This window comes from Bubalus kerabau, chromosome 7, assembly GCF_029407905.1.
Source record: "Bubalus kerabau isolate K-KA32 ecotype Philippines breed swamp buffalo chromosome 7, PCC_UOA_SB_1v2, whole genome shotgun sequence".
Taxonomy (NCBI): domain Eukaryota; kingdom Metazoa; phylum Chordata; class Mammalia; order Artiodactyla; family Bovidae; genus Bubalus; species Bubalus kerabau.
The window spans coordinates 21,229,381-21,256,612 of record NC_073630.1 but is presented as its reverse complement, the minus strand read 5'-3'; the positions used below and the strand labels follow the sequence as shown (position 1 = coordinate 21,256,612).

The 27,232-nt window shown below is 35.9% G+C and overlaps 1 protein-coding gene across 5 annotated transcripts; it reads left to right on the top strand.

Moving 5' to 3' along the window:
• The first annotated feature begins 238 nt into the window (after positions 1-238).
• On the top strand, positions 239-27,232 carry TRMT10A (tRNA methyltransferase 10A). Of its 5 annotated transcripts, none has more exons than XM_055587790.1 (9): positions 239-512; positions 2,443-2,585; positions 7,534-7,730; positions 11,904-12,066; positions 15,790-15,861; positions 16,922-16,996; positions 19,582-19,731; positions 22,157-22,262; positions 23,746-27,232. In XM_055587790.1, the coding sequence occupies exons 2-9, from the start codon at positions 2,574-2,576 to the stop codon at positions 24,009-24,011; spliced, it is 1,041 nt and encodes a 346-aa protein (XP_055443765.1). In that variant the 5' UTR covers positions 239-512; positions 2,443-2,573; the 3' UTR covers positions 24,012-27,232. The 5 variants fall into 5 exon arrangements, with proteins under 5 accessions (XP_055443765.1, XP_055443766.1, XP_055443767.1 ...); XM_055587793.1 differs by lacking the exon at positions 239-512 and adding an exon at positions 631-862 and having other exon boundaries at positions 24,925-27,232; XM_055587789.1 differs by lacking the exon at positions 239-512 and adding an exon at positions 645-862.

Genomic DNA, 27,232 nt, shown 5'->3' with positions numbered 1-27,232 from the left:
CACTTTTAAAATCTAATTTTCCACTTGAGTTGTGTAAAATTATGTGATACTGAAAACCTCCTGTATTATAAATCAAATAATTTAGGCAAGAGATGCTTTCTTCTCATCTCAAACGTGGAAGAATTATAAGCCCTTTATTAGTGTTGGTCATTTTTAAGAGTGGGAATGTCTTAACATCCCTCGCCACGCCCACGAGGATAAATGAATAAATGCCGGCAGGTGTATGCCTGCCTTGAATTGGAAAAACAGGTATTATTACTCAAACACCTCCCACTCCAGAAACCCTAACCCCAGACCCCGCCCCACACAAACCCCGCCCCTTTCTCCCACTGCGGGTCCGGAGTTGGCGCAGTGGGCTGACGAAAGACGTAACCTCCGTAGCCTTCTACGTGTAGCTACCGGCTCTGCCTCTGGGAGTTGAAGTTTCCGAAAGAGGACCTTCTCGAGTGGTAAAGACCACTACAAAAAGCTTTCTGAGAGGTTATCAGATTTCCCGACAACTCCTCTGTTCGGTAAGTGTCTTGGGGCGGAGGCTTGCGCTCATCTACCTTTTGATAGAATCCGGGAGCAAAAGGAGCGCGTGCCGATCCCGCCTTCCACTAGCAATAGGGCTTCCGGGCAAGAGGTAAGTGGGATAATGGAAAATGTAGCAAAGACCCAGCTCCGGAAGGAAGTGACGTCAGAGAGCGCGCGCCCCTTCGGCTCGCCAAATAGCTTTCTGATTCGTCGGCTGCAAATTAACCCCGCCTCTGGAGTGCGTCCAGGAGTTTGAGACATGGAGGCGAGAGTCGGGATGGGCTCTGCTCACTAGTACGGGACCTCTTGCTGTCGACTTCTGTTTGGGGTCAAGATACGGGTCCTAGTATGTGAAGTGTGTTCGCTTCCCAAGAATGAAGGGAGAGGGAAATCTGGACTCTGAAAGGCCGGAAAACGAGTTGTGGTTGTGCCACTTATTGGCAAGTGACCGTGGGCAAGTCGCTTTGCGTCTTTAAACCTCGTTTTTCCTCATTTTCCTCATTTTTCCTACGAGGGTTGATGTCTCTGAGCGCTGTGAAATGTGGGAAGAGGCCAGGGGAAAGTTGCTGCAGGTGCTGTTAGGCCCCACCGTGGTGAGCTGAGGACTATTTTAAGAAGTCCACGGTGTTACTGAATTTCCCTGAAACATTTTGTGTTTAAATTCAGAAATTTTTCTAGAGATACACAGAGGATAGCAACGGCATATTTCTCGCTTTTTTGTTTGTTATAAATCCTCCGCCTTTCCCCATCATGGCCCAGGCCTCTGCCTAAGGGACCTCACAGCTGAACCGAGTCGTTATTGCAAATCTGGCCCTCGCGTTTTAAAAAAGGATATTCCTTCTTTACCACCGTTAGGTCATTTAATTCCGTTCTGCCGTTATTTCGACATTCCTTTGGATGTTTCTGGAAAGGAGGCTGTGTTATAAATTATTAAGACTTTAGCCCAATCCATAAAGTCATGATTTTTTTTTTTTTTAACTTTCGGCCAGTCACACTCATAATGTGTAATCTCCCTGCCGGAAGTTGTGCTGAGAAGTGTAAATACAAGGATAATAGAGATACAATTTTTTTAATCTATCTATCCCACACAAAATTGCCTTAGTCATCTTTATCCATAGTTTCATAAAACCACCAGATAATCTATATCTAACTAAACGAACTATTTAAAAAAATTCAGTGCTCAAGTAAACTAAATTTGGCACAATTATTTCTGTAATTGCTACAAAGTTGGTTGAACCTGGTAAATGAATTAAAATGTGCAGTGAATAGCACTGCATGTGAGGGACGAATGCAAACTCTGCCATGGTGTTTATATTTTACTTAACAGGTTAATCTGAACAAACTAGTGCATAGTTAAATGCTTACTGTATGTTACAGGCAGTAGGAGTTGGTATATGTCTTTGTAAAGTGTGTTGAAAGCAATAATGAAAGGATCTCAATCTAGCATCATTTGATGCTTGATCATTGCATCATTGCCTGCAATGTATCTAGCTTATTCAAAGCTTTAAAAAATTTTCTTTTACTACATTCCTTTTTCTTAATTGGAAATAACTTTTAAAATAGCAGTGATAATGATATTGACAAGTTCATGACCTTTGTATTTGATAGGCTTTTAAAAAATATTAGTATGCAATGATAAGCAAATTAAATTTAACTTGGACTTCTTGGGAAAGGCGAAAGCTCCCCCTGGTGTGCATGAGTTGTAAAATTTTACTGTACTTTGTTATATTAAAATTTTCAGTCTAGAGCCAATCAACACTTGCTCTTTTGACCATCGTAGGAAACTAGTGAAAACCGATGCCACTGATGATAGAAATATTCTCTCCTACAATATTAATCAATTTCATGAAGAAAGCAATTTGTTTCCTCTGATTTTTAATTGTGCCTTAAAGTCTGCACGTTTGGCTTGTGTTCCTCCATGCCAAGTCGCTTCAGTTGTGTTCGACAGTTTGCGACCCTGTGGACTGTAGCCCAGTTTTCTCTGTGTGAGGATTCTCCAGGCAAGGCTACTGGAGTAGGTTGCCATGCACTCGTCCAGGGAATCTTCCTGACCAGGGATGGAACCCAAGGTGCGTTGGGCGGCAGGTTTTTTTTGGGTTTTTTTTTTTTTACCACTAGCGCCACCTGGGAAACCCGCACATTTAGCTTAAGGGGCAGGTTTAGCTTATGTTTTCTATATTGTTTTGGATATATTCATTGCTAATTTTTATTCATGTGTTTATTTTTGGAAAGGAAATAAAAGTGATCCTAGGAATCACAATGCATGTTTAAAATTTTTCTTATCTTTTCAGGCTTACTGTGTTCCCTCTGTCTCCTCTTTCTTGAATAGTAACCTTATTTTCTAGATTAAAAAAAGTTAATGAATGTGCTCAAGGTTCTACATTTACCTCCAGTTACCTTTTTGGCCTATGTTTCTCTCAAGCTGTTACTCACATTTTTTAAATGCTCAGACATATGATTTTTTTCATTTTATTTTTCTGTCTGAACTCTGAATCAGATTGTGAGGTTGTCTTCTAATTCATTAATTACCTCTTGGACTCCAAGTAATCTGGAGTTTGCCTCATATGTTGAAATTTTTATGACTTCACTTCCTGCTTTCCAAATTGGTCCTTATTCTTTTTTTTTTTAATGAATTCTTGTTTTGCTGTTTTTATGCCCGTTTTTGTGTATCAATTTCTCAATTTTTGTTTTTATGGTTATTACTCTTCATTAACTCTTTTTTTCCCTCATTTCCTGTCCTTTTATAATTTTGCTTTGCAGACTCATCTGGAATGGAATTATAGCTTTCCTTTCCAAACTACCTCTGTCTACTACTGATTTTGTGGTTCCTTCTACCCCATGACCCTTTTCAGTGCTTCAGACCAATAGCAGAGCCTATATCTGTGATTGATAATTTCGGTCATATTGTACGTTCATATGTCACCTCATATCTGGGCCCAGGTTGTAGCCAAAAGGCTGCTGTCTGTTTTCCCCAAGTAGTCAGCTTTGTATAAGCTATCTTTAATTTTACCTGTTGTTAGGCATTTTTTCTTGGAAAGAGGAGCCTCACCCCTAACACCAGTTTAAGGGTTCATCTTAAATTGCCTCCCATCTGTCTCCCATCCTCTGTCTTGTATTATTATTTTTCTCTTTAAAGATAGGAAAACTCTCAGCTGTCTTAACACAGCAGACCTTGTTCTTAATTTTGAGAAAAGCTATACTTTTTTTGTTTCCCCTTTTAATATTTTATCTGCCATTGTCGTATGTTGCAAGCTTGGAAGGCAGGATGTCACAGACATAAACTTTTGGCAGTGATCTCTAGGAAGTTTCCCGATTGTTTTTTTTTTTTTTTTTTTTGGTGCACTGGCATACAAGTAGAACCAAAGGGTTTTTCCCGTCTGTTACCTTTTGGTGACACAGGTCTTCCCCGAGCCTTTCAACAACAGGTGGGTGAAAGCAACACAGCTCTTTAACATTGTTTGGAAATTCCCATTTTCTAAATAAGACTTTGGATTTCTAGAAGACAGTAGAGTTGGATGTGGGCTTGAATCTTCGCTCCATTACTTCATTTAACAAGTATTTGAGGACCTATTTTGTGCAACATTTGCTGTAGGTGCCTTGTTTCTTAGGAATTATATAAGAGCTTTGTAACTTTGGGCAAGTAATCTTTGTACCTCTTCCTTTGCAAAGTAGGCATATATGACTACCCCTTAGGGTTTTTTTTAATGGAGGTTTTTTTTTTTTTTTTTTTTATGGAGAAGGAAACGGCAACCCACTCAAGTATTCATGCCTGGAAAATCCCATGGACCAAGGAGCCTGGTGGGCTACAAACCATGGGGTCGCAAAGAGTCAAACACGACTGAGCGACTTCTGTGTGTAGGGTTTTTTAAAAGAGTAAATTAGATAATAACTTTTTTATTAAGTATAGTAAGAATTAATAAATGTTTGATGTTACAATTTTCATTACTTTTAGAAGTCCTTTATAATGTCATACTCACTCATTTATTTGTTCTACCTATACATAATAAGCATCTACTAAGTGCTCAGCACTATGTTAGTGTTGCCAAATGTAATGTTGGGCAAAAGCAGATGTTAGCCCTGCTGAGTAGAGTTTCCAGTGGAGAGTCAAAGTTGAGTTGTCATTTCTAAGAGATGATCTCCTTTAAAAGAAGTGTTTCAGTTCAGTCACTCAGTCGTGTCTGACTCCTTGCCACCCCGTGAACTGCAGCACGCCAGGCCTTCCTGTCCATCACCAACTCCCCGAGTTCACCCAAACCCATGTCCATTGAGTCAGTGATGCCATCCAACCATCTCATCCTCTGTCATCCCCCTCTCCTCCTGCCCTCAGTCTTTCCCAGCATCAGGGTCTTTTCCAATGAGTCAGCTCTTCGCATCAGGTGGCCAAAGTATTGGAGTTTCAGCTTCAACATCAGTCCTTCCAATGAACACCCAGGACTGATCTCCTTTAGGATGGACCAGTTGGATCTCCTTGCAGTCCAAGGGACTATCAAGAGTCTTCTCCAACATCACAGTTCAAAAGCATCAATTCTTCAGCACTCAGCTTTCTTTATAGTCCAACTCTCACATCCATACATGACTACTGGAAAAACCATGGCCTTGACTAGATGGACCTTTGTTGGCAAAGTAATGTCTCTGCTTTTTAATATGCCATCTAGATTGGCCATAACTTTCCTTCCAAGGAGTAAGCGTCTTTTAATTTCATGGCTGCAGTCACCATCTGCAGTGATTTTGGAGCCCAGAAAAATAAAGTCTGACACTGTTTCCCCATCTATTTGCCATGAAGTGATGGGACCAGATGCCATGATCTTAGTTTTCTGAATGTTGAGCTTTAAGCCAACTTTTTCACTCTTCTCTTTCACTTTTATCAAGAGGCTCTTTAGTTCTTCACTCTCTGCCATAAGGGTGGTGTCATCTCCATATCTGAGGTTATTAATATTTCTCCCAGCAATCTTGATTCCAACTTGTGCTTCCTCCAGCCCAGCGTTTCTCATGATGTACTCTGCATATAAGTTAAATAAGCAGGGTGACAATATACAGCCTTGACGTACTCCTTTTCCTATTTGGAACCAGTCTGTTCTATGTCCAGTTCTAACTGTTGCTTCCTCACCTGCATACAGGTTTCTCAAGAGGCAGGTCAGGTGGCCTGGTATTCCCATCTCTTTCAGAATTTTCCACAGTTTATTGTGATCCACACAGTCAAAGGCTTTGGCATAGTCAATAAAGCAGAAATAGATGTTTTTCTGGATCTTGTTTTTTCTATGATCCAGTGGAAAAAAGTGGTTGGTGGCATAAAGAAAACTTGTGAACTCTTGTATTCCTAGATGATTCTTCCCCCTCTTAGTAATTTTGCAGTGTAGTAACATGTCAGGGCTTTGCTCTAGCCCCTAAATCATACATCTTAAAATTTCTTGTCTTGCAGTCAAAATTTGATAAACTTTCTAACTTTTCTTAGGTACCCCATATGTCCTATTACATCATTGCATGTTTAAAGAAGGCAAGAACCATGTAATAAAACCGCTCAAATTATGTTCTGTGAAGTTTTTTTCTTTCCGGTCTCTGAATTGTGGCGATTGTTCTTTTTCCTTTTAGTTGTTGGCTTCTCTGCACAGACTTGTTAGCTATCCCTGTGAAAGGGAAGAATTACCCATTTTTGTGTAAGACTGATAGAATATTTGCAGACTTCATGCTTACTTAGTCTTTGATAGGGATAAAGAACACATATTCTTAAGCTATGGTGTTAATAATTAAAGAGAAAAGATATTTCAGTATTTCTATCATTTTCCCTGCTCTAAAGACAAGTTTAGCTCTAGACAGTGGATGTAAAGATGTGGGTTGTGGTTTAGTTGCTAAGTCGTGTCTGACTGTTGCGACCCCATGGACTGTGGCTCGCCAGAATCCTCTGTCCGTGGGACTTTACTTTCCAGGCAAGAATACTGGAGTGGGTTGCCATTTCCTTCTCCAGGGGATCTTCCCGACACACAGATCGAACCTGGGTCTCCTACACTGCAGGTAGATTCTTTGCCAACTGAGCTACCAGAGTGGGTGGTTAAATCTGAATAAGATGTTTTAGATGGCCCTGAGTATTCCACAACTGATTACAGAGTCAGTTTACATATTTTGTTTTTCAGCTGTGACTTAAGTGAAAAATTTATAATTACATATTTATAATGAAATATGTTGGGGGGCAACTCAATTTGTTTTCTGTACTGTCCAAAATTTAGAAATGTATAGCATACCTTGTGTCAAAAACCAATTGTTGAGTGTCCACCCAGATAGTGAAATTAGCACTTATCCTGTATGACAGTATTAAAAACAAGTACAAAAATGTGCTTTCCATCTCTTTAAAAAAAATAATATGTGTTTCTTTTATAAAACTATATTTTCATTATATAAAATTTGGAAAATGCAGAAAGCCATGGGTGGGTCAGAATTAAAACGTGTGTATATGTGTGTGTGTGTGTGTGTGTGTATATACACATATATATATAAAGAAAATTGAACATGTTTTGATTTTCTTATTTAACATAATTATTTCCCTTTATCGCTAAATAATATTGAGAAACATTTTTCTTGCTGCTTAGTATTCCAGTCCAGTGTTATAGGTGAACTGTAATTTATATTTAGTCCCCATTTGGTGACATTCTAATTTTTTATTGTTAAAAATAGCATTAATACATGTATTCTTTTCCATTAATTTTGTTTATATTTCTAATTAATTTACAGGAATTCTAAGGAAATAAATTATTGTAAGAAAGAGTATCAACATTTTAAATCTCTTCAAACATATAGGTCTGAGTAGTCTTCTGGGAAAATTGTGCTGTGCTGCCAATAGTGTATGAAAATAGCCCATTTCATCAAATGATCTTTGGCAGTAAATGAAGATTGATTGCCTAAATTTGCACTTTTTTCATTACTAATATGGTTTCATTTTAATCACATCCTTTGGTCTTTTTTTTTTACTTTTTTTTTTGGTTGTGAATCATCTGTTCATGTCAGAGTTGCTTTTCAATTTTTCAGAGGCATCAAATAATGTCATCTGAAATGTTGCCAGCATTTAGTGAGACTTGTAATGTTGAAAGACAGAAAAACTTAAGTGAAAATGGAGAGCAAAATCAGAAGCCCGGATCAAGTGAAAGGTTTCAACCAATATCTAAGCGGCAAATGAAGAAGCTAATGAAACAGAAACAATGGGAAGAACAACGAGAACTCCGCAAGTATGTATCAAAATGCATATATTCTACCCCTATTTAGAGATATAGAATGTTGGACCTTCAGTATAGTAATTATGCAGTTACATAATTATGCAATAGTAATTATGTTAATTAAATTGGGACTGTACATATTGTTAGCTCACTTTGTCAGTTGGCTACTAAAACTGTTTTGTTTTCTTTTTTTTAGCAGTGTTGCTGAATTTATACAATACACTTTTCTCAGCCACACTTATTGTGAGTAGCACCCCAATTTCTAAAGTAACCAGTTTATAAAAAGGATATAGTTAGTATCCATGTCCTAGATATGGAACAAAAATAATCATCTCAGAAAGGTCAAGTTTGGGCCTAACATTGATTTTGCTAGAACTATTACAGGTTTTGGTAAGAGCAGTTAGGCTTAAGCTGTTATTGTAGAAAGACAAAATTTATTAGAAAATTAATTGTTGATGTAGATGAGAGAAAAACCTGAGGGTTTTTTGTTTTTTTTTTTTTTGTTTTTTTTTTTCATAATTTTACTTTTAAAAAAATGGGAGCAGCTTTTTCTTAAAAAAGAACTTTTATTTTTATTAAAGGGCTTCCCTGGTGACTCAGATGATAAAGAATCTGCCTGCAATGTGAGAGACCTGGGTTTGATCCCTGGGTTGGGAAGATTCCCTGGAGAAGGGAATGGCTACCCATTCCAGTGTTCTTGCCTGGAGAATTCCATGGACAGAGGAGCCTGGTGGGCTGCAATCCATGGGGTTGCAAAGAGTCAGGCACTACTGAGTGACTAACACTTTTTTTTTCATTTTATTTTTATGGGCTTCCCTGGTAGCTCAGAGGGTAAAGAATCTGCCTGCAATGCAGGTAACCTGGGTTTGATCCCTGGGTTAGGAAGATCCCTTGGAGAAGGGAATGGCTACCCACTCTAGTATTCTTGACTGGAGGAATTCCACAGACAGAGGAGCCTGGCGCACTGCAGTCCATGGGGTCACAAAACGTCAGACACGACTGAGCAACTAACACTTTATTTTTCATAGTTAATTCACATATATATGTATATGTGAAATATATATATATATGTGAAATATATATATATATGTGAAATATATATATATATGTGAAATATATATATATATGTGAAATATATATATATGTGAAAGTGAAAATGTTAGTTGCTCAGTTGTATCCAACTGTGCGACCCCATGGGGTGTGGTCCGCCATGCTCCTCTGTCCATGGAATTCTCCAGGCAAGAGTACTGGAGTGAGTTGCCATTTCCTTCTCCAGGGGATATTCCCGACCCAGGTGTCAAACTTGGGTCTACCATATTCCGTGCAGATGCTTTACTATCTGAGCCACCAGGGAAGCCCCATATATACATATACATACATACTTTTTCAGATTCTTTTCCATTATAGATGATTACAAAACATTGAATATAGTTCCTTGTGTAATACAGTAGATCCTTGTTGGTGGTGCTAATGGTAAAGAACCCGCCTGCCAATGCAGAACATGTGAAAGACACGGGTTTGATCCCTGGGTTGGGAAGATCCCCTGGAGAAGGGCATGGCAACCCACTCCAGTATTCTTGCCTGGAGAATCCCATGGACAGAGGAGCCCAGAAAACTACAGTCCTTAGGGTTGCAGTGAGTTGGACACAACTGAAGTGACTGAGCACAGAATGTGTATGTTAATCCCAAACTCCTAACTTTTCTTCCTACTCCCTTACTATCCACCCTTGTAACCATAAGTTTCTTTTCTGTGTCTGGGTGTCTACTGCTGTTTTGTAAATAACTTTATTTATATCACTTTTTTTAGATTCCACATGTAAGTGCTAACATATTTGTCTGAGTTACTTCACTTATTATGATAATCTCTAGATCCATCCATGCTGCTGCAAATGGCATTATTTCATTCTTGCTTATAGCTGGGTAACATTGCATTGTGTATATATACCACGTCTTCTTTCTCCATTCATTTGTCAGTGAACATTTAGATGCTTCTGTGTCTTGGTTTTTGTAAACAGTGCTTCTATGAATGTTGGGGGTGTATGTATCTTTTTTAATTAGAGTTTTCTCTGGCTATATGCCCAGGAGTGGGATTGCTGGACCATATGGTAACTCTATTTTCAGTTTTTTAAGGAATCTTTATACTGTTTTCTGTAGTGGCTGCACAAATTCACATTCTCAACAACAATGTAGGAGGGCTCCCTTTTCTCTGCATCCTCGTCAGCAGTTGTTATTCATAGACATTTTGATGATGGCCATACTGACTGGTGTGAGGTGATATGATAGTTCATTGTAGTTTGATTTGCATTTCTCCAAAGCAACATTGAGCTCCTTTTTATGTGCCTATTGGCCATCTGTATGTTTTCTTTGGAGAAATGTCTGTTTAGGTCTTCTGCTCAATTTTCATTTGGGTTGTTCAGTTTTGTTTTGTTTTATTTTAATATTAAGCTGTATGAGCTTTTTGTTTATTTTTGGGAGCAAATCCTTGTTAGTTACATAATTTGCAAATATTTACTCCCGGCCCATATGTTGTATTTTAATTTTGTTGATGATTTCTTTTCCTGTGCAAAAGCTTTTAAGTTTATTTTTGTGTTTACTTTTGTTACTCTAGGAGGTGGATCAGAAAAGATCTTGCTGTGATGTATGTCAGAGTTTTCTGCCTATATTTTCTCTAAGAGCTTTATAGTATCTGGCCTTATATTTAGGTCTTTAATCCATTTTGAGTTTATTTTCATGTATGGTGTTAGGGAGTGTTGTAGTTTCATTCTTTTCCTTGTAGCTATTCAGTTTTCCCAAGACCGTTGACTGAAGAGACTGTCTTTCCTCCTCCCTGTACTCTTTTCTTCATCATAGATTAATTGATATTAATTAATTGGTATGTTTCTGGGCTTTCTGTTTCATTGATGTATGTGCCTCTATTTTTGTGCCAGTGTGATGCTGTTTTGATGATTATAGCTTTGTAGTATAGTCTGAAGTCAGGGAAGATGATTCCTCCAGCTTCATCCTTTTTTCTCAGGATTATTTTGGCTATTCAGGGTCTTCTGTGTTTCCATACAAGCTTCATAAAATTTTGTTCTAGTTCTGTGAAAAATGCCATTGATAAATTGATAGGAATTGCACCGAATCTGTAGATTGCTTGCATAATATGGTCATTTTCCCAATATTAATTCTTCTAATCCAAGAACATGGTATATCTTTGTATCTGTGTAATCTTCAGTTTCTTTCATCAGTGTTTTATAGTTTTCAGAGTTTAGGTCTTTTGTCTCCTTAGGTTGGTTTATTCCTGGCATTTTATTCTTTTTGATGAGATGGTAAAATGGGACTGTTTCCTTAATTTCTCTTTTTGATGTTTGTTGTGTGTAGAAATGCAGTCGATTTCTGTGTATTAATTTTATATCCTACAACTTTACCAAATTCATGGTTGAGCTCCAGTTATTTTCTTTTAGCATCCTTAGGATTTTTTGTATACAACATTGTGTTATCTGGAAACAATGACAGTTTACTTTTCCAATTTGGATTCATTTTATTTCTTTTTCTTTTGCCTGCTGTGGCTAGGATGTCTGAATCTATGTTGAATAACAATTTTACTTTTTTTTACATATGGTTATAATTGTTGCTTGAAAATCATGTAGGGAAATGATAAAAGTAAAATTTTTTATAACTCTCTTAACTCAGTATTTTGAAAGTTTTCTAAGTACATATAATGGGCTGTGTGCTGTGCTGTACTTAGTCACTCAGTTGTGTCTGACGCTTAGTGAACCCATGAACTGTAGCCCACCAGGCTCCTCTGACATTGGAATTTTCCAGACAAGAATACTAGAGTGGGTTGCCATGCCCTCCTTCAGGGGATCTTCCCAGCCCAGGGATCAAACCTTGAACCCAGGTTTCCTGCATTGCAGGTGGATTCTTTACCAGCTGAGTTACCAGGGAAGCCCCATATAACATGCTACCAATAATAAATGAACTTATAGTTCGGATCTGTGTAAAAAATATTTTGCTTTTGCAGACTCATTTATTATGTAAAACTTTTAGACTATCTAAAATTTCTGGTATTTGACAATTTTTGATCCACAGAAGTAGCAGTTTTTTATGATTTAGCCTACTGATTTTAAAATAATTTTTTCTTTGTTTAGAAAAGTTTTGTAAATATCCAAATAACAAAAAGTTGTTTTCAATTACTAATTTTAGACAAAAGCGGAAGGAAAAACGCAAGAGAAAGCAATTAGAGCGACAGTGTCAACCTGAGTCAAATTCAGATGGAAGTGACAGAAAACGTATTCGAAGAGATGTTGTTCACAGCCCACTCCGCCTTATCATTGACTGCAGTTTTGACAGCTTGATGGTATTAAAGGTATCATGAATCATTGTTAGAAAAATCCTGTAGCTAAATTAGGTTGAATAACTCTTGCTTTAATATGTAATATTACTTTGATATAATTTATGTACTAAAATGCATCTTTTTTTCTTAATTGTGGTTTTTAATGTACATAACAAAGTTTACCATCTTAACCACTTTTAAGTGTACAGTTCAATAGCGCTAACTACACTTATGTTGTGCAGCCAATCTCCAGAACTCTTTTTCATCTTACAAAACTAAAACTCTATACCCATTGAACAACCATTTCCATTCCCCTTCCCTGAGCCCTTGGCATCGCCATTCTACTTTCTGTCTCTATGAATTTGTGTACTCTGTGTATCTTATATAAGTGGAATCCTACTTTTGTGACAGATTTTTTTCACTGAGCATTATGTCTTCACTGTGCTGTGCTCAGTTGTTCAGTCATGTCTAACTCTCTGTAACCCCATGGACTGTAGCCCACCAGGCTCCTCTGTCCATGGGATTTCCCAGGCGAGAATAACGGAGTGGGTGGCCATTTCTTACTCCAGGGGATCTTCCTGACCCAAGGATGGAGCCCATGTCTCCCACATCGACTGGCAGGTTCTTTACCACCGCACCCCTTAGGAAGCCCCTGCATTGTAGTGTGTGTCAGGATTCCCTTATGTTTTAAGCTTGAACACTATTTTAGTGTATATATAAACCACTTTTTGTTTATTCATTCATCTGTTGTCAGTGGACATTTATGTTGCTTCCATCTTTAGGCTATTTTGTTGGTTTCCTGTGTGTATGTGTTTTTTAAACTATTTTATTGAAGTATAGTTGATTTACAATGTTGTGTTAGTTTCTATTGTAAAGTGACTCAGTTATGCATTTATATATATGTATATATACACACACATTTATCCTTTCTCATATTCTTTTCCATTATGATTTATTACAAGATATTGAATATAGTTAGCTGTGCTATACAGTTGTACCTTGTTGTTATCCGTTCTGTGTGTAGTAGTTTGCATCTGCTAAATCCCAGATCCCCAATTACCTCTCTCTCACCCCTTGGCAAGCACAAGTCTATTCTCTGTCCGTCTGTTTCTGTTTTGTGGATAAGTCCATTTATGTCATATTTTTAGATTCACATAGAAGTGACACACATTTGTCTTTCTGCCTGACTCACTTCACTTAGTATGATAGTCTGTTTAAGTCCATCCATGCTGCTGTAAATAGCATTATTTCTTTTCTTATGGCTGAGTAGTATTCCATTATATAAATATACCATGTCTCTTCTTTTTTTTCTTAACTGGAGTATAATAGCTGTAAAATGTTGTATTAGTTTCTAGTGTACAACAGTGTGAATCAGCTATATGTATGTGTATATCCCCTCCCTCTTGAACCGTCCATCCCGCCTGTCTAGGTCATCACAGAATGCTGGGCTGAGCTCCTTGTGTTTACACTACAGCTTCCCACTAGGTACTCGTTTTACATGTGGTCGTGCATACTCTTTCAGTTTTACCCTCTCCTTCCCCCTGTGTCCACAAATCCATTTTTTATATCTGTGTCTTCTATTCCTGCCCTGCAAATAGGTTCGTCAGTGCCATTTTTCTAGATTCCACATATATGCATTAATATATTTGTTTTTCTCTTTTTCTTACTTCACTCTGTATGACAGACTCTAGGTTCATTCACATCACTACAAAAGACCCAATTTCTTTCCTTTTATGGCTGAGTAACATTCCATTGTATGTATGTACCACATCTTCTTTATTCATTCATCTGATGAAGTATATTTACGTTGCTTGCATGTCCTATTGTAATTGTAAATAGTGCTGCAGTGAACATTTGGATATATGTATATTTTTGAATTATGGTTTTCTCTGAATGTATGCTCAGGAATGGGATTGCTGGATCATTTGGTAATTCTATTTTTAGTTTTTTAAGGAACCTCCATACTGTTCTCCATAGTAGCTATTCCAGTTTATGTTCCCACCAACAGTGTAGGAGGATTTCTTTTTCTCTACATCCTCTTCAGCGTTTATTGTTTGTAGATTTTTTGATGATGGCCATTCTCACAGGTGTGAGATCATACCTCATTGTAGTTTTGATTTGCATTTCTCTAATAATTAGTGATGTTGAGTATCTTTTCATGTGCTTTTTAGCCATCTGTATGTCTTCTTTGGAGAAATGTCAGTTTAGATCTTTTGCCCATCTTTTGAGTTGTTTGTTTTGATATTGAGCTGCAAGAGCTGTTCTATTTTTTTGGAGATTAATCCCTCGTCAGTTGCTTCTTTTGCAAATATTTTCTCCCATTCTGAGGGTTGCCTTTTTTGTTTATGGTTTCCTTTGCTGTGCAAAAGCGTTTAAGCTTAATTAGGTCCTATTTGTTTATTTTTGTTTCTATTTTCATTACTCTAGGAGGTGGATTGGAAAAGATCTTGCTGTGATTTATGTCAAAGAGTGTTCTGTCAATATTTTCCTCTAGGAGTTTTATACCACCTGGCCTTACATTTAGCTCTTTAATCCATTTTCAGTTTATTTTTGTGTATGTTTTTAGGAAGTGTTCTATTTCATTCTTTTTCTTGTAGCTATTCAGTTTTCCCAGCACCACATATGGAAGGGACTGTCTTCCCTCCATCATGCATTCTTGCTTCCTTCATCATAGATGAATTGATGATGGGTGCATGGGTTTATTTCTGGGCTTTCTGTCCTGTTCCATCACTATGTCTGTCTTTGTGCCAGTGCCATACTGTTTTGATGACTGTAGCTTTGTAGTATAACCTGAAGTCAGGGAGCCTGATTCCACCAGCTCTATTTTTCCTTCTCAAGATTGTTTTGGCTCTCCAGGATCTTTTGTTTTTCCATGCAAATTGTAAAATTTTTTGGTTCTAGTTCTGTGGCAAATGCCATTGGTAATTCAATAGGGATTGCATTGAATTTGTAGATTACTTTGGGGAGTGTAGTCATTTTCACAGTATGGATTCTTCCAATCAAAAAACATGGTATATTATCTCTCCATCTGTTTGTGTCACACATCTTTGATTTCTGTCATCAGTATCTTCTCGTTTTCTGCTTCCAGGTCTTTTCCCTTCTTGGGTAGGTTAATTCCTGGTTAAAAAAAAAATTTTTTTTTTTATTTTTTCCTTAAAAAATGCTTCCTAAATTAAGCTTTTCAAAATCTGTGGCCCTAAATTAAAGCATTAAATAGCTAATAAGTTGCTTTTATTTATATGTATATGTATAGACAGAGGGAAAGACAGGTACTGCAATAGATTACAAAACTCAGTAACTGCATACTGATCGTAAAGAGCTGTGGGGGGTTTTGTTATTAATCCTAACTGAAAGGAGGGGAATAAAATATGATTGGCTTGGTTGTTTAAACAATGCTTCTATGTTTTAATTTTACTTTCTAAACTTTTTTAACTTGTGAAAATTTTAATACTATGGCTCTAAGAGTTTTATTTTTTCTTTTGTTGTCTCCTAAGGCGAGTGAAAGTTTTCATGAACTTATATTTTAAGTGGATATAAAATATGAAATTATGGGTCACTTACAGAATATTGACTTATATTTATTATTTAAATAATATGTTATGAAATTGAATGGAAATTAATCAGAAAGGACTTGTATTTCTAAAGAAGAAATGTACCTATCTAGTTATCCTTCCTGCTTATTCTGTTCCACTCAGATAATGAAATGCCCACAGGTAATTTTGAAAATATTACTTTAAAAATTGCACTCTTTTCTAGGACATTAAGAAACTTCATAAGCAGATTCAACGATGTTATGCAGAAAATCGACGAGCACTGCATCCTGTGCAGGTATGTTTGAGGAATTTAAAACAAACTTCCAGTTTCCTTTTATATCTTCCTTCAGAAAAGGCATAGATAATCCTGATTGCCTTTACAAGAATGAGTCTTACAGGTAATATTTTTTAATGAGTTAAATGTCTCTTTGGGAAAATGTTCTACTTTTCTACAAAAATTGAATATTTTAAATGTTTTTCATACATTATTTTCAGACACACTGTACCCAGTCATCATCAGTCCTGTACACCTTGATGGTCATTGTTGTGTAGTTGACCATCGTCATTAAAGGACACACGTATATTTTCCTACCAGTTTCTCAGCTCTCAATCCTTCCTTTCTGGGGACTAGGGGAACTGCCCCAGGCTGATATGTGCCATTGTGCCTGTTGGCCAGGTTTTCTCTACTTAAAAGGATTTTGAGTCACTGATAATTTTGAAGTATTGAGGGAGTGATTTGTGAGACTAATTGACTGCTCATAAGAGTAGGGTCATTTTTCTTATTGTTTTAATTCTAAGTGAGCTAAAAATTAACTCTGGCTCACTGATGTTAAAAACTAGAAAATCTTGTTAAAATTCTGGTTAGATATTTTCTTTTTATCAAGTGATAGTAATATTATATTTTCACATTTTAGATTATTTTCACCCTTGATTAGATTTCAAATAGGTTTCAGGGTTTAAAGTCAAAGAAAAATTATGAAGACTTTGGACTAGTAAAAAATAACAGTAGTGGCAAAAGAAGGGGAAGGGAAACTTGACATGGGAGCAGGAATTTTATAGAATAGTGATCATTAAACAAGAGGCAGATTATAACTGCTTAGAAAATGGAATGAAAATGTAGGTGGAATACAGAAGTTAGTGGGTTAAGAGATGCACAAAAATACACATTTCTATCAAAGATAAATCTTGTCATGTTTAAAGCCATAAATTAATTTTTAAATTAATGTCATAAATTAATTTTTTTCCAGAATGAAAATTTTGTTTCATTGATAGTTAAATTAGTGAGAGAGGAAATAAAATCTTGACTTTAATAGTCTTTCAGTCTCTTTTTCAATGCCTGCCAATCTCTTTATCAGTTTTATTTGACAAGCCATGGAGGCCAGCTGAAAAAGAATATGGATGAAAATGACAAAGGATGGGTCAACTGGAAGGTAACTAAAATCGATTAACTCTCATATAATACAAAGTATTTTTAGGCTTAAAGGTCTACATTTTTTACCTGAGTTCTACATAGTGCTAACAAATAATGAGTCAGCAGCTCCAAACCCTGTGTATCACTGTACCTAAGTCTAAGTTTACCAAGGAGAGAAGCTAAGAGACTTGAGATATGGTTTGTACCTTCTTTCATGAAATCTCACTTGCTATTTTACTGCCAACTTTAAAACATATTTTTTGAAAAAAGAATTTAAAGGTCTATATGCAATCTCAACCGAGCAAACTGGCTATACATTATTTATAAGAGTGAAGTCACTCTAAAATTTGGAAATGTATTTGTTTTCTTCTAAATCTGTTCTATACCCTCTGATGTCCACTATCTACACATGGCTATTGAACTCTTGAAGTGTGACTGGTGATTTGAGATGTGCTATAAACGTCAAATAAACACTGGATTTCAAAGATAGTACAAAAAAGAGAAAGAATGTAAGATATCTGCTTAAAATGAAAAAAAAACACATTTATTATAAGTTTAAATGATAACATTTAAGGTATATTGTGTTGAATACAATGTATCGTTAAAATTAATTTCAAGTATTTCATGTCACTTTTTAAATTTTATTATTTATTTATTTTTGGCTGTGCTGGGCCTTCATTGCTGTGCCTGGGCTTTCTCTGGTTGTGGTGAGCAGGGGCTACTCTCCAGTTGCAGTGTGCAGGTTTCTCATTACAGTGGCTTTTCCTGTTGCAGAGCACAGGCTCTAGGCACTAGGGCTTCAGTAGTTGCAGCTTTGGGGCCCAGTAGTCATGGTGCATGGGCTTAGTTGTTCCGCAGCATGTGGGATCTTCCCAGACCAGGGATCAAACTTATGTACCCTGCATTGCAAGGTGGATTCTTAACCATGGGACCACCAGGGAAGCCCCTTGTCATTTGTTTTTTAATGTGGCTACTAGAAGGATTCAAATTACGTATGTGGCTCACATTTTTTTTTTCTGTCGAACTAAACTACTCTGTCATTTGACCCAGCACTCCCACTGCTGGGCATACACACCGAGGAAACCAGAATTGAAAGAGACACATGTACCCCAATGTTCATCGCAGCACTGTTTATAATAGCCAGGACGTGGAAGCAACCTAGATGTCCATCAGCAGATGAATGGATAAGAAAGCTGTGGTACATATACACAATGGAGTATTATGCAGCCATTAAAAAGAATACATTTGAATCAGTTCTAACGAGGTGGATGAAACTGGAGCCTATTATACAGAGTGAAGTAAGCCAGAAAGAAAAACAGCAATATTATACTAATGCATATATATGGAATTTAGAAAGATGGTAACGATAACCCTGTATGCCAGACAGCAAAAGAGACACAGATGTATAGATTGGCTTTAGTACCAATCCCTAAGGAACCTTAATCCTGTTCTACTCAGAAAAGTGGTGGGTTATTCTTAGACTTTTTCCCTTTCTCCAAGCCAGTTTTCATTGTGATAGACTTTCCCTATCTCACTCATTAATCCTATAATGACTGCATTTTTTATTTTATTAATAGTCTATAGTATAAAACATTTTCAAAAGTCTTTTTAAGTTCTAAAGTATAGTATATTTACCAAGTTTTATGTTCATGCCTGTTTTCCTAAGAAATATTGTAATGAGTTAGAGTAGGCGTACTTTCAGTTATTTCAGTTATGGCTTGTAAAATTTATTACTTTATACCACCAGTTTTCCAGAGACATATGAGTTCACAAGTTTCTAATTATGCACATTCCTCTTGGGGCCTTTATTAAGCATAGGCATCATATTTATCGTATATCATTTTCCAGAAAAATGGCTGCTTATTAATCAATAGGCTGTATACACTTAGGTGAGAGGTCTCCTGCTTCATTTTTTTATTTCCACAAAAATTATTGAGAAGTGCCATCTAAACCTTGTGATGTATCTTCCTTTTTTCTTTTGGTGCAATTTGCAAAATTCTGCCTACTGTTGTTCAGCCTGTACCTCTGACCTGATAGTTTTGGTAAAGAAGATTTCAGATGTCTATTTTTGTGGAAGTCGATACATGAAAATTATTAAATCTGTAAGCCCTTTCTTTTTGATGATTCATATAAATGGAGAAGGAAGTAATTGGAGAAGGCATTCTTTGGCTGGAGAACAATGTGAGCAAATATATAACAAATGCATTTGTTTTGTTGGAACAGAAAGTTAGCAAGATAGATTGGTGCTGTATTGAGGTGAGAGTTACTAAGTTAAGGAGCTTGAATTTTAACCTACAGATAAATATGAAACATTGAGAGTAGTGTTTTCAGAAAACGAGTCCCCCAGCCATGTGAGGCAGTAAATTGGAGGGATCTGAGGCTAGAGGTGGAAATAGCATCAGGAGGCTACTTAAATAATTGAGATGTGAGGTGAAAAGATGTTCGAGTGATAGGTTCTAAATAAGACATTGTTATAATATTCTTTCAGACTTCCTGTCATATGTTTTTTGGGTGGGTTTGTCTAGGGAAAAGAAAATAATCATTTTTAGCCAATTTTCACAAAATCCTATTAATTAATAGCATCTTTCCCTTTGTGTTTTAAAGGATATCCATATCAAACCAGAGCACTATAGTGAATTCATACAGAAAGAAGACCTGATTTATCTTACATCAGATTCACCTAATGTATTAAAGGAATTAGATGAATCAAAGGCCTATGTGATTGGAGGATTAGTAGATCACAACCATCACAAGGTACATACTATTAAGTTTTTATTTTTGCTTTTGCTTATACTTGAAAAAATTGATGTACCAGTGTTCTTGATAGTAATGTTAATTTTCTTGATAGTAAGTACTGAGTGCTTGTGTTTACTGAGTACAGGGATATTTTGGTCACCTTTCTAGCTAAGCAAAGCATTTCACGTATGTTAGCTTGCTTTATCCTTACTGCAACCCAGCGAAGTCAGTGCTGTTAGTATGCACAGTTTACAGATGAGGAACCAGAGGCATATAAAAATTAAATCTAAAATCAATAATAATAGGTAGTAGACACTTGAAAATCCAGATTGCTCTGGAGCCCACATGCCTAAATGATTTTCTGTATTAATAAATGCTGCTTTTGCTAATCAATTTCTAGGCTGCTGGTAAAATTTATATTAATTTATACCAAAATTTATATGCAAATTGGTAAACTTATGCCCATTTTCAAATATGTGATTATATGGGATGTGTTTTCTGTCCTCTTTAATTTGTACTTTTGTCTCTTCCCACCTCCTTACCCTCATTCAAATGAAAAGTTACAAAAGAGACACAGATATATAGAACATTCTTTTGGACTCTGTGGGGGGGGGGGGATGATTTGGGAGAATGGCATTAAAACATGTATAATATCATATAAGAAATAAATCGCCAGTCCAGGTTCGATGCAGGATACAGGAAGCTTGGGGCTAGTGCACTGGGATGACCCAGAGGGATGGTATGGGGAGGGAGGTGGGAGGGGGGTTCAGGATGGGGAACATGTGTACACCCGTGGCGGATGCATGTTGATGTATGGCAAAACCAATACAATATTGTAAAGTAAAAAAAATAATAATAATAAAAAAAATAAAAATTACAGAAATACACTTTCTAAAAGAAAACATTATTTTGTATTTTTCCAGCTTTGTTGCATTGTGCTAAGTTAAGCTCAACTTATTTAGTTAAGTATCTGCTGAAATGTTGTCAGCAGAATAATACACAGTAATTCATTATTCTCATATAGCACCACTGTGCAGGAAAATTTTTGCATTGTTGGAAGTATTTATATCATCGTGTTGCAGTATGGTAACCCATTGGCTGTTGAGCATGAGTTGTACATAGTATGATTGAGAAATTGAGTTTTTAAAAATTATAATAAGTTTAGATAGTCACATGTGGCTACAGTTGGACAGTACAGCTCTATAGCATCATAGGGAATTTTATCAGAATGATCTTTAGCTTATTTTTTTCTTATAAAAATTCTGTTTTCTTATTTCTGTAGAACTAGTTTTTTTCTTTGATGTTGTATGTTTCTCTGAACTAAAACAATTTTGTTTTCAAAAAGACCTGACTTGATCTATTATCAAATATTGGCCTCTAAAATATCCAGACTATTGGTAATTCCTCTGGCAGTCCTGTGGTTAGGACTCTGTGCTCTTGCTGCCAAGGGCCTGGGTTTAATCTGTGTTTGGGGAACTATAAGATCCCACAAGCTGTGTAGCATGGAGTGGCCATTAATGAATAATTATTTTTTGAAAATGCAAATTATTAGTTGAGAAATTTAGCTCTTTTTCCTCCTGTGTTATGTCTTTGGGCTCTTTTAGTCCTGATTAGACCCAGGCTTTAAGGATTTTAATTTTGAGAAGAAAATTCATACTCAGCGGTTTTTTTTAAGTTGAAATTCATGCATCCAGTAAGTATTGTTCCACTGAAAGTTGTATTATTTGTTTACTTTTCTGTTTCTCACACATAAATTAAGTGTAACATTAATAGAATTTCTAAAATGTTTACATTTCATTAAAGCAAAGTCCTAAGACAGGATTTAAGTTGATTTCCTTTCTAAAGCTTTTTATTCTACCATGCTACCATGCTAAGGTTGGGTTTTGGGTTTTGGGTTTTTTGGGTTTTTTTCCCCCATAATTCAGCATTCTTTTAATTGACAGAAATGAAAAAATAAAATTTATGGACAATAGGAAATTTTTTTCATTCAGGTTTTTATCTCATCAGTTTTTGCCACTTGTGCCTCTTAGTGTTATATAATTGAAACAGTTCTATCTTTGAGATTCATGAGAAGAGTGATGATGCTTCTCTAAGAATTCAGTTTGAATAAGCTGAAAATAAGGCAGTGTGGAATGATGAGAAGCTGCTTGAGTCAGGAGGCATGAGCCAGGTTTTTCCTTTGGTTCTGCCGCTGACGAACTTTGTGACAGGATAGACAGCTTAATGTCTTTGGTTTCCTCATTTGGTTAAAATAAATACCAGCAACATTCTGACTATACTTATTATCAAGAGAATGTTTTCAAATTAGCTGTTAAATATACACACACAAATTCAGATTATATTCTCTGAACTAAAGTCTTTCCTAAAAATTATTTATTCTATCATAGACTTTAAGTTTAAATAATGTAATGTTCTAGTCCAGGTGATGATGTCTTTGTTTTAGGGACTCACGTATAAACAAGCATCAGATCATGGAATTGATCATGCACAGCTTCCCCTTGGGAATTTTGTGAAGATGAATAGTAGAAAAGTTTTGGCAGTTAATCATGGTAAGCTATAAGCTTATAAGCTAAAAATTTACCTGAGTGAACACTGAAAAATAACCTTCTATTCACATTTTGTAAAAATAGAGAGTATGTACCTTTGGAAAATTAAAATGTAGTCATTTATGATTTGTTTGACTGATACATGCATATTTTAGAAAGTTTTGAAGGTATAAAAAAGTGTAAAGAAAAATAAGTAGGTGTTATTTCACTACCCAGAAATACTTCATAGTAACTTTTTGGTGTTTCTCCAAGTTCTTTTCCTATGCATGCTGCAAAGTCACTTCAGTCGTGTCTGACTCTGTGCAACCCCATAGACGGCAGCCCACCAGGCTCCCCCGTCCCTGGGATTCTCCAGGCAAGAACACTGGAGTGGGTTGCCATTTCCTTCTCCAATGCATGAAAGTGAAAAGTGAAAGTGAAGTCGCTCAGCCGTGTCCGACTCTCAGCGACCCTATGGACTGCAGCCTTCCAGGCTCCTCTGTCCATGGGATTTTCCAGGCAAAAGTACTGGGGTGGGGTGCCATTGCCTTCTCCGTTCCTATGCATACATATCCTTTATTATATAATTGGATTCTTACTCTATTACATAAAATGTTATAAATGTGGGGTGTTTTCCCTCCATTTATATTTATTGAATCATTGTTAATGGCTGTGTAACTTTTTCTTCATCTGAATATATCAATACAATAATACAGCCATTCTGTTGTTGACATGTTTTTCTTTTTACTATATTATAGTAAATATTATAATATTTATAATATGCTGTAAATATTATAATAGATATCCTCAGACTTAAGTCTTTGCCTGGAGTTTTGCTTTTTGAAATTTTTTTTAGTAGAGATTTTTGTTAGTACACAACTATTAATTGGGTTTTTAAAATTTCTCTATAGCAGGCTCTAGGGAGTTATAGAAATGAATTTATTGATTCAAGGAATGAACCTCTTCCAAGACTTTTGATATATAATGGATTCCTTTTCTATCATAAAGTAATCCAAATTTACCCTTTCATCAATGTGTTAAAGTGAGAAGAACTTGGCGGGACAGTATTTAAAAAAAAAAAAAAAGGAGGCAAGACACTCCCCAGAGTGAGTGGAAAGCTAGAAGAAATTTAGATTAATGGTAGCTCTCCCCCACCTTTTTTGTTTGTTTGTTTGTTTTGTTTGCATATAAAGGATAGAGATATGGAAGGAATAAAGAATAAGAAGGAAACCAAAGAGGGGTCCTCTGTCTATTAATTATAATTGACAATGGATAATGGTAAACCTCTGAGTGCTTAAGAAAGGATATGAGGAAAAGCTACAAAGTAGCAGCCTTGAGAGCCTTGGGACATATTAGCTCTGACAGCTAATACAGGAGAAGAAAGTAATAAGAACAAAGTAGTTATTAGGACATGCTAGCACTCTTAACACAAAAGCAATGTATTTTAAAGTATACAGCATTGTGATGAGCTAGGCTAAGAAACAAATGGAGTTTGTTTTTGTTGCAGTGTTTGAGATTATTTTGGAATACCTGGAGACAAGAGACTGGCAAGAAGCATTTTTCACTATTTTACCCCAAAGGAAAGGAGCTGTTCCCACAGACCAAGCCTGTGAAAGTTGTTCACATGACAAGAAATTCGCCAGAGTTGAAGGTGGATTAAACAGTGATTCCAGTGAGGAGGAAAATAGGCATGAACTAGATTCAACACATGAGGAAGAAAAGCAGGATAAAGAAAATAGCACTGAATCTACAGTGAACTCTGTACCACACTAATACACCTTTTTTTTTTTTTTTCTCCTTAAGTTTAAGGAAAAATCAGGAGAAAGTGAGGTGTTTCACAGAATATTTGAATTGGAAAGAAATTTCATTTTCTTTTATTTCGGTTGTGAATTTTTTTTAACTTTTTGAATTACGTGATAAAAAGTACTCATAAGAAAGCATTTTTTTGTTTTTGCATAAGAGTTAAATATGTAAAATAAAAAATTTTCTAAGCCTCAAGCATTACTTGAGAAGATTACCCTATTAGTAAATCTATATTCTTTTATTTACAAGATTGTGTTCTTCAGAATGTGCCTTCAGACCTTTCAGTTTTATTACTATATGTTTATATCAGTGTCTTTCTGATTTATTGCCTACTTATTTGTAGAGGCAAGTATCCTAAATCTTCTTTAAGTCTAACAAAATTTTCTGAATGGAAAGTTACCTTCTATTTGCAGCTTTTATATTCACTTTAATTATTTCAAAGGAATGTAGTGATTTTAGGAAGAAAGAAGTATTGGATTGATAAGGGGCTTCTGTGGTGGCTCAGTGGTAAAGAATCCACCTGCCAATGCAGAAGACATGAGTTTAATCCCTGGGTCAGGAAGATCCCCTGGAGAAGGAAAAGGTAACCCATTCCAGTATTCCTGGATTCGATTGATAATTCAAACATTGATGTCTTTTGGAATATGGACCCATCTCTATCCTTTTGTGTGTGTGTGATGCATTTTGTGGTTCTAAGGCAAGCACTGAGGACTTAAGACTTTAATATATTTTCTTAATTTAAATAATCATGGTAAATGATTTCGATTACAAAATTAATTTTTCAGCCACCAGAGAAGCCCATTTTTCAGGCTAGATTATTTTAAAAAGCTATTGATGGATTTCCCTGGTGGCCCAGTGCTTAAGAATCCACCTTCCAATGCAGGGGACACGGGTTCGATCCCTGGTCTGAGAAAATTCCACATGCCATGGGTAACTAAGCACATGCGCTGTAACTACTGTGCCTGCGCTCCAGAGCCCTCAAGCTGCAGCTGCTGAAGCCCACGTGCTCTAGAGCCTGTGCTCCAGAAGAGAAGGCACTGCAATGAGAAACCCGTGTACAGCAACTAGAGAAAGCCCACATGTAGCAGTGAAGACCCAGCCCAATCAAATATAAATACATAAACTTATTTTTAAAAAAGGCATAGCGATCCATTTTTGTCATTACCCAAATTTAAAAAACAGCTCTTAAAAAAGTAGCCCTTGGCAGCTATCATTTTCTTTCCATATGTACTTCTTTAAAATAATGTTGGTTCTTAAGCAAACAAAGTTAACTTTATATGTGCATCTGTCTATCGTATAATAATATTTAAGCTAATGTAAGTATGTTTCTGTAAATACTATAAGCATGTATGAAAATATGCATATAATTGTATATACGTCTGTCCACATCATGTATAATTCTGTTATTGATGATAGGATTGAGTTGCCATATCTATATTATTTGTGTGAATGTGCTGAAAAACACTAAGGAATTTAAATTTCATGAAATGTAAATATCTATAACCAAACATTTATATAAGGGCATTGGCAAGAGATGGTGGAGCTAGTAGATGTTTTAGTTCCTGCCAGTAAATGTAGAGCAGTTATATTTAACGTGATTATTCTTTGTCACAGCTAAAGTAACATTTCAGAAGCCTTAGTTACTAGGTTTGGATAAATTAAGTTTCTGTTTTTTTTTTTACTTATTGGCATCTCAGATTATGTACATATTTGATCGAAAATTCACTGAATTTAATATTGACATTCACTGTCTCTTTTGTTGCTTTATTCTTAGTAATCTATTACAGTAACCCATTTAAAGGTCTGTGAGAAATGTATGTAAATAAAGAAAAGCCCCCACAGTTGTAGAAGAACAGAGCTTGTGTCTTGTTGTGTTTTTCAAAGTTACAGGTTTTTCTAAGTATAGTTAGTAGCATGGAATGTTAGGCTTATAATTTAAATCATTCCATATGGAATAAGGCTCAGTTTGGTATTGAAAAGTGGGGAAAGGTCATTACAAGCACCATGTAGTTTAATTTTCACTAATTATATAAGCCCTACATTTGTTTCCAGGGCTGCCATAACAAAACTGCAAACAACAGTAGTTTATTTTAAAACAACAGTAGTTTATTTTAAAACAACAGTAGTTTATTTAAAAACAACAGTAGTTTATTCTCAAAACAAAAGAAATGTACTCTTATAGTTGTGGAGACTGATAGTCTAGAATCAGGGTGTTGGTTGGCTCATACTCCCTCAGAAGGCTAGTGAAGATTCCTTCCTGGCTGCTTCTAGCTGTCGGTGGTTGCCAGCAATCCTTGGCGTTCCTTGGCTTGAAACTGTATCACCTAAATCTTTGTCATCACATGGACTTCTGCCCTCTGTCTTTTGTGCTTGTATTGTGTCCTTTTAAGGATACCAGTGATTGGATTAGGGTTCACCATTATCCACTGTGACTTCATTTTAACTTGATTTTATCTACAAACACTGTTTTCAAATAAGTTCACATCCACAGGTATCATATATTAGGACTTGAACTATATCTTTTGGGTGGATACAATTCTGTTCACTCCAAGTCCATATCTAATTTGGATTACTGATGACAAGAAGGTGAAGATGACAATTAGAAATGACTAATTTCTGAGGTATTTACAATTTTGTTTTTATTTAAATAATTGTAATTTTTTCTTATTTTACTATGTTCTCAAAATTGTTTTGGTTATCTGAGGTACTTTATTTAAAAACTTAAGTAATGTTAAAGTCACTTGTATTGGAACATAGTAAAGGTGGGGAATTTAGTTAGTATTTAAATGCATCAAAACGAGGTATGTCTGCTGAAATAATTGGATTTTCTCTTTTTTTTTTAAATTTTTAAAAGTTTATTTTTATTGAAGTTTATTTGATTTACAAGATTTTGGGTGTATCACAAGGTGATCCGGTTATGCATACACACTATATTTATAAAATATATTTTTTATTCTTTCTCAGGTTGTTTTCCACTATAGGTGATTAGAATATATTGAATATTGTTCCCTATGCTACATAGAAAGTCCTTGTTTATCTATATTGTATGGAGTAGTGTGTATCTGTTCATCTCAAATTCCTAATGTATCTCATCCCCCACTTTGCCCTTTGGTAACTTAATTTTGCTTTCTGTGTCTGTTTCTGTTTTGTAAATAAATTCATTTGTATAATTTTTTTTAGATTTCACATAT

Bases quoted from the DNA above. Each gene is read 5' to 3' on its own strand.
- TRMT10A (XM_055587790.1), top strand. The intron at 12,067-15,789 runs GTATCATGAATC...ACTCTTTTCTAG, and splicing joins ACAGCTTGATGGTATTAAAG to GACATTAAGAAACTTCATAA. The intron at 22,263-23,745 runs GTAAGCTATAAG...TTTTTGTTGCAG, and splicing joins AGTTTTGGCAGTTAATCATG to TGTTTGAGATTATTTTGGAA.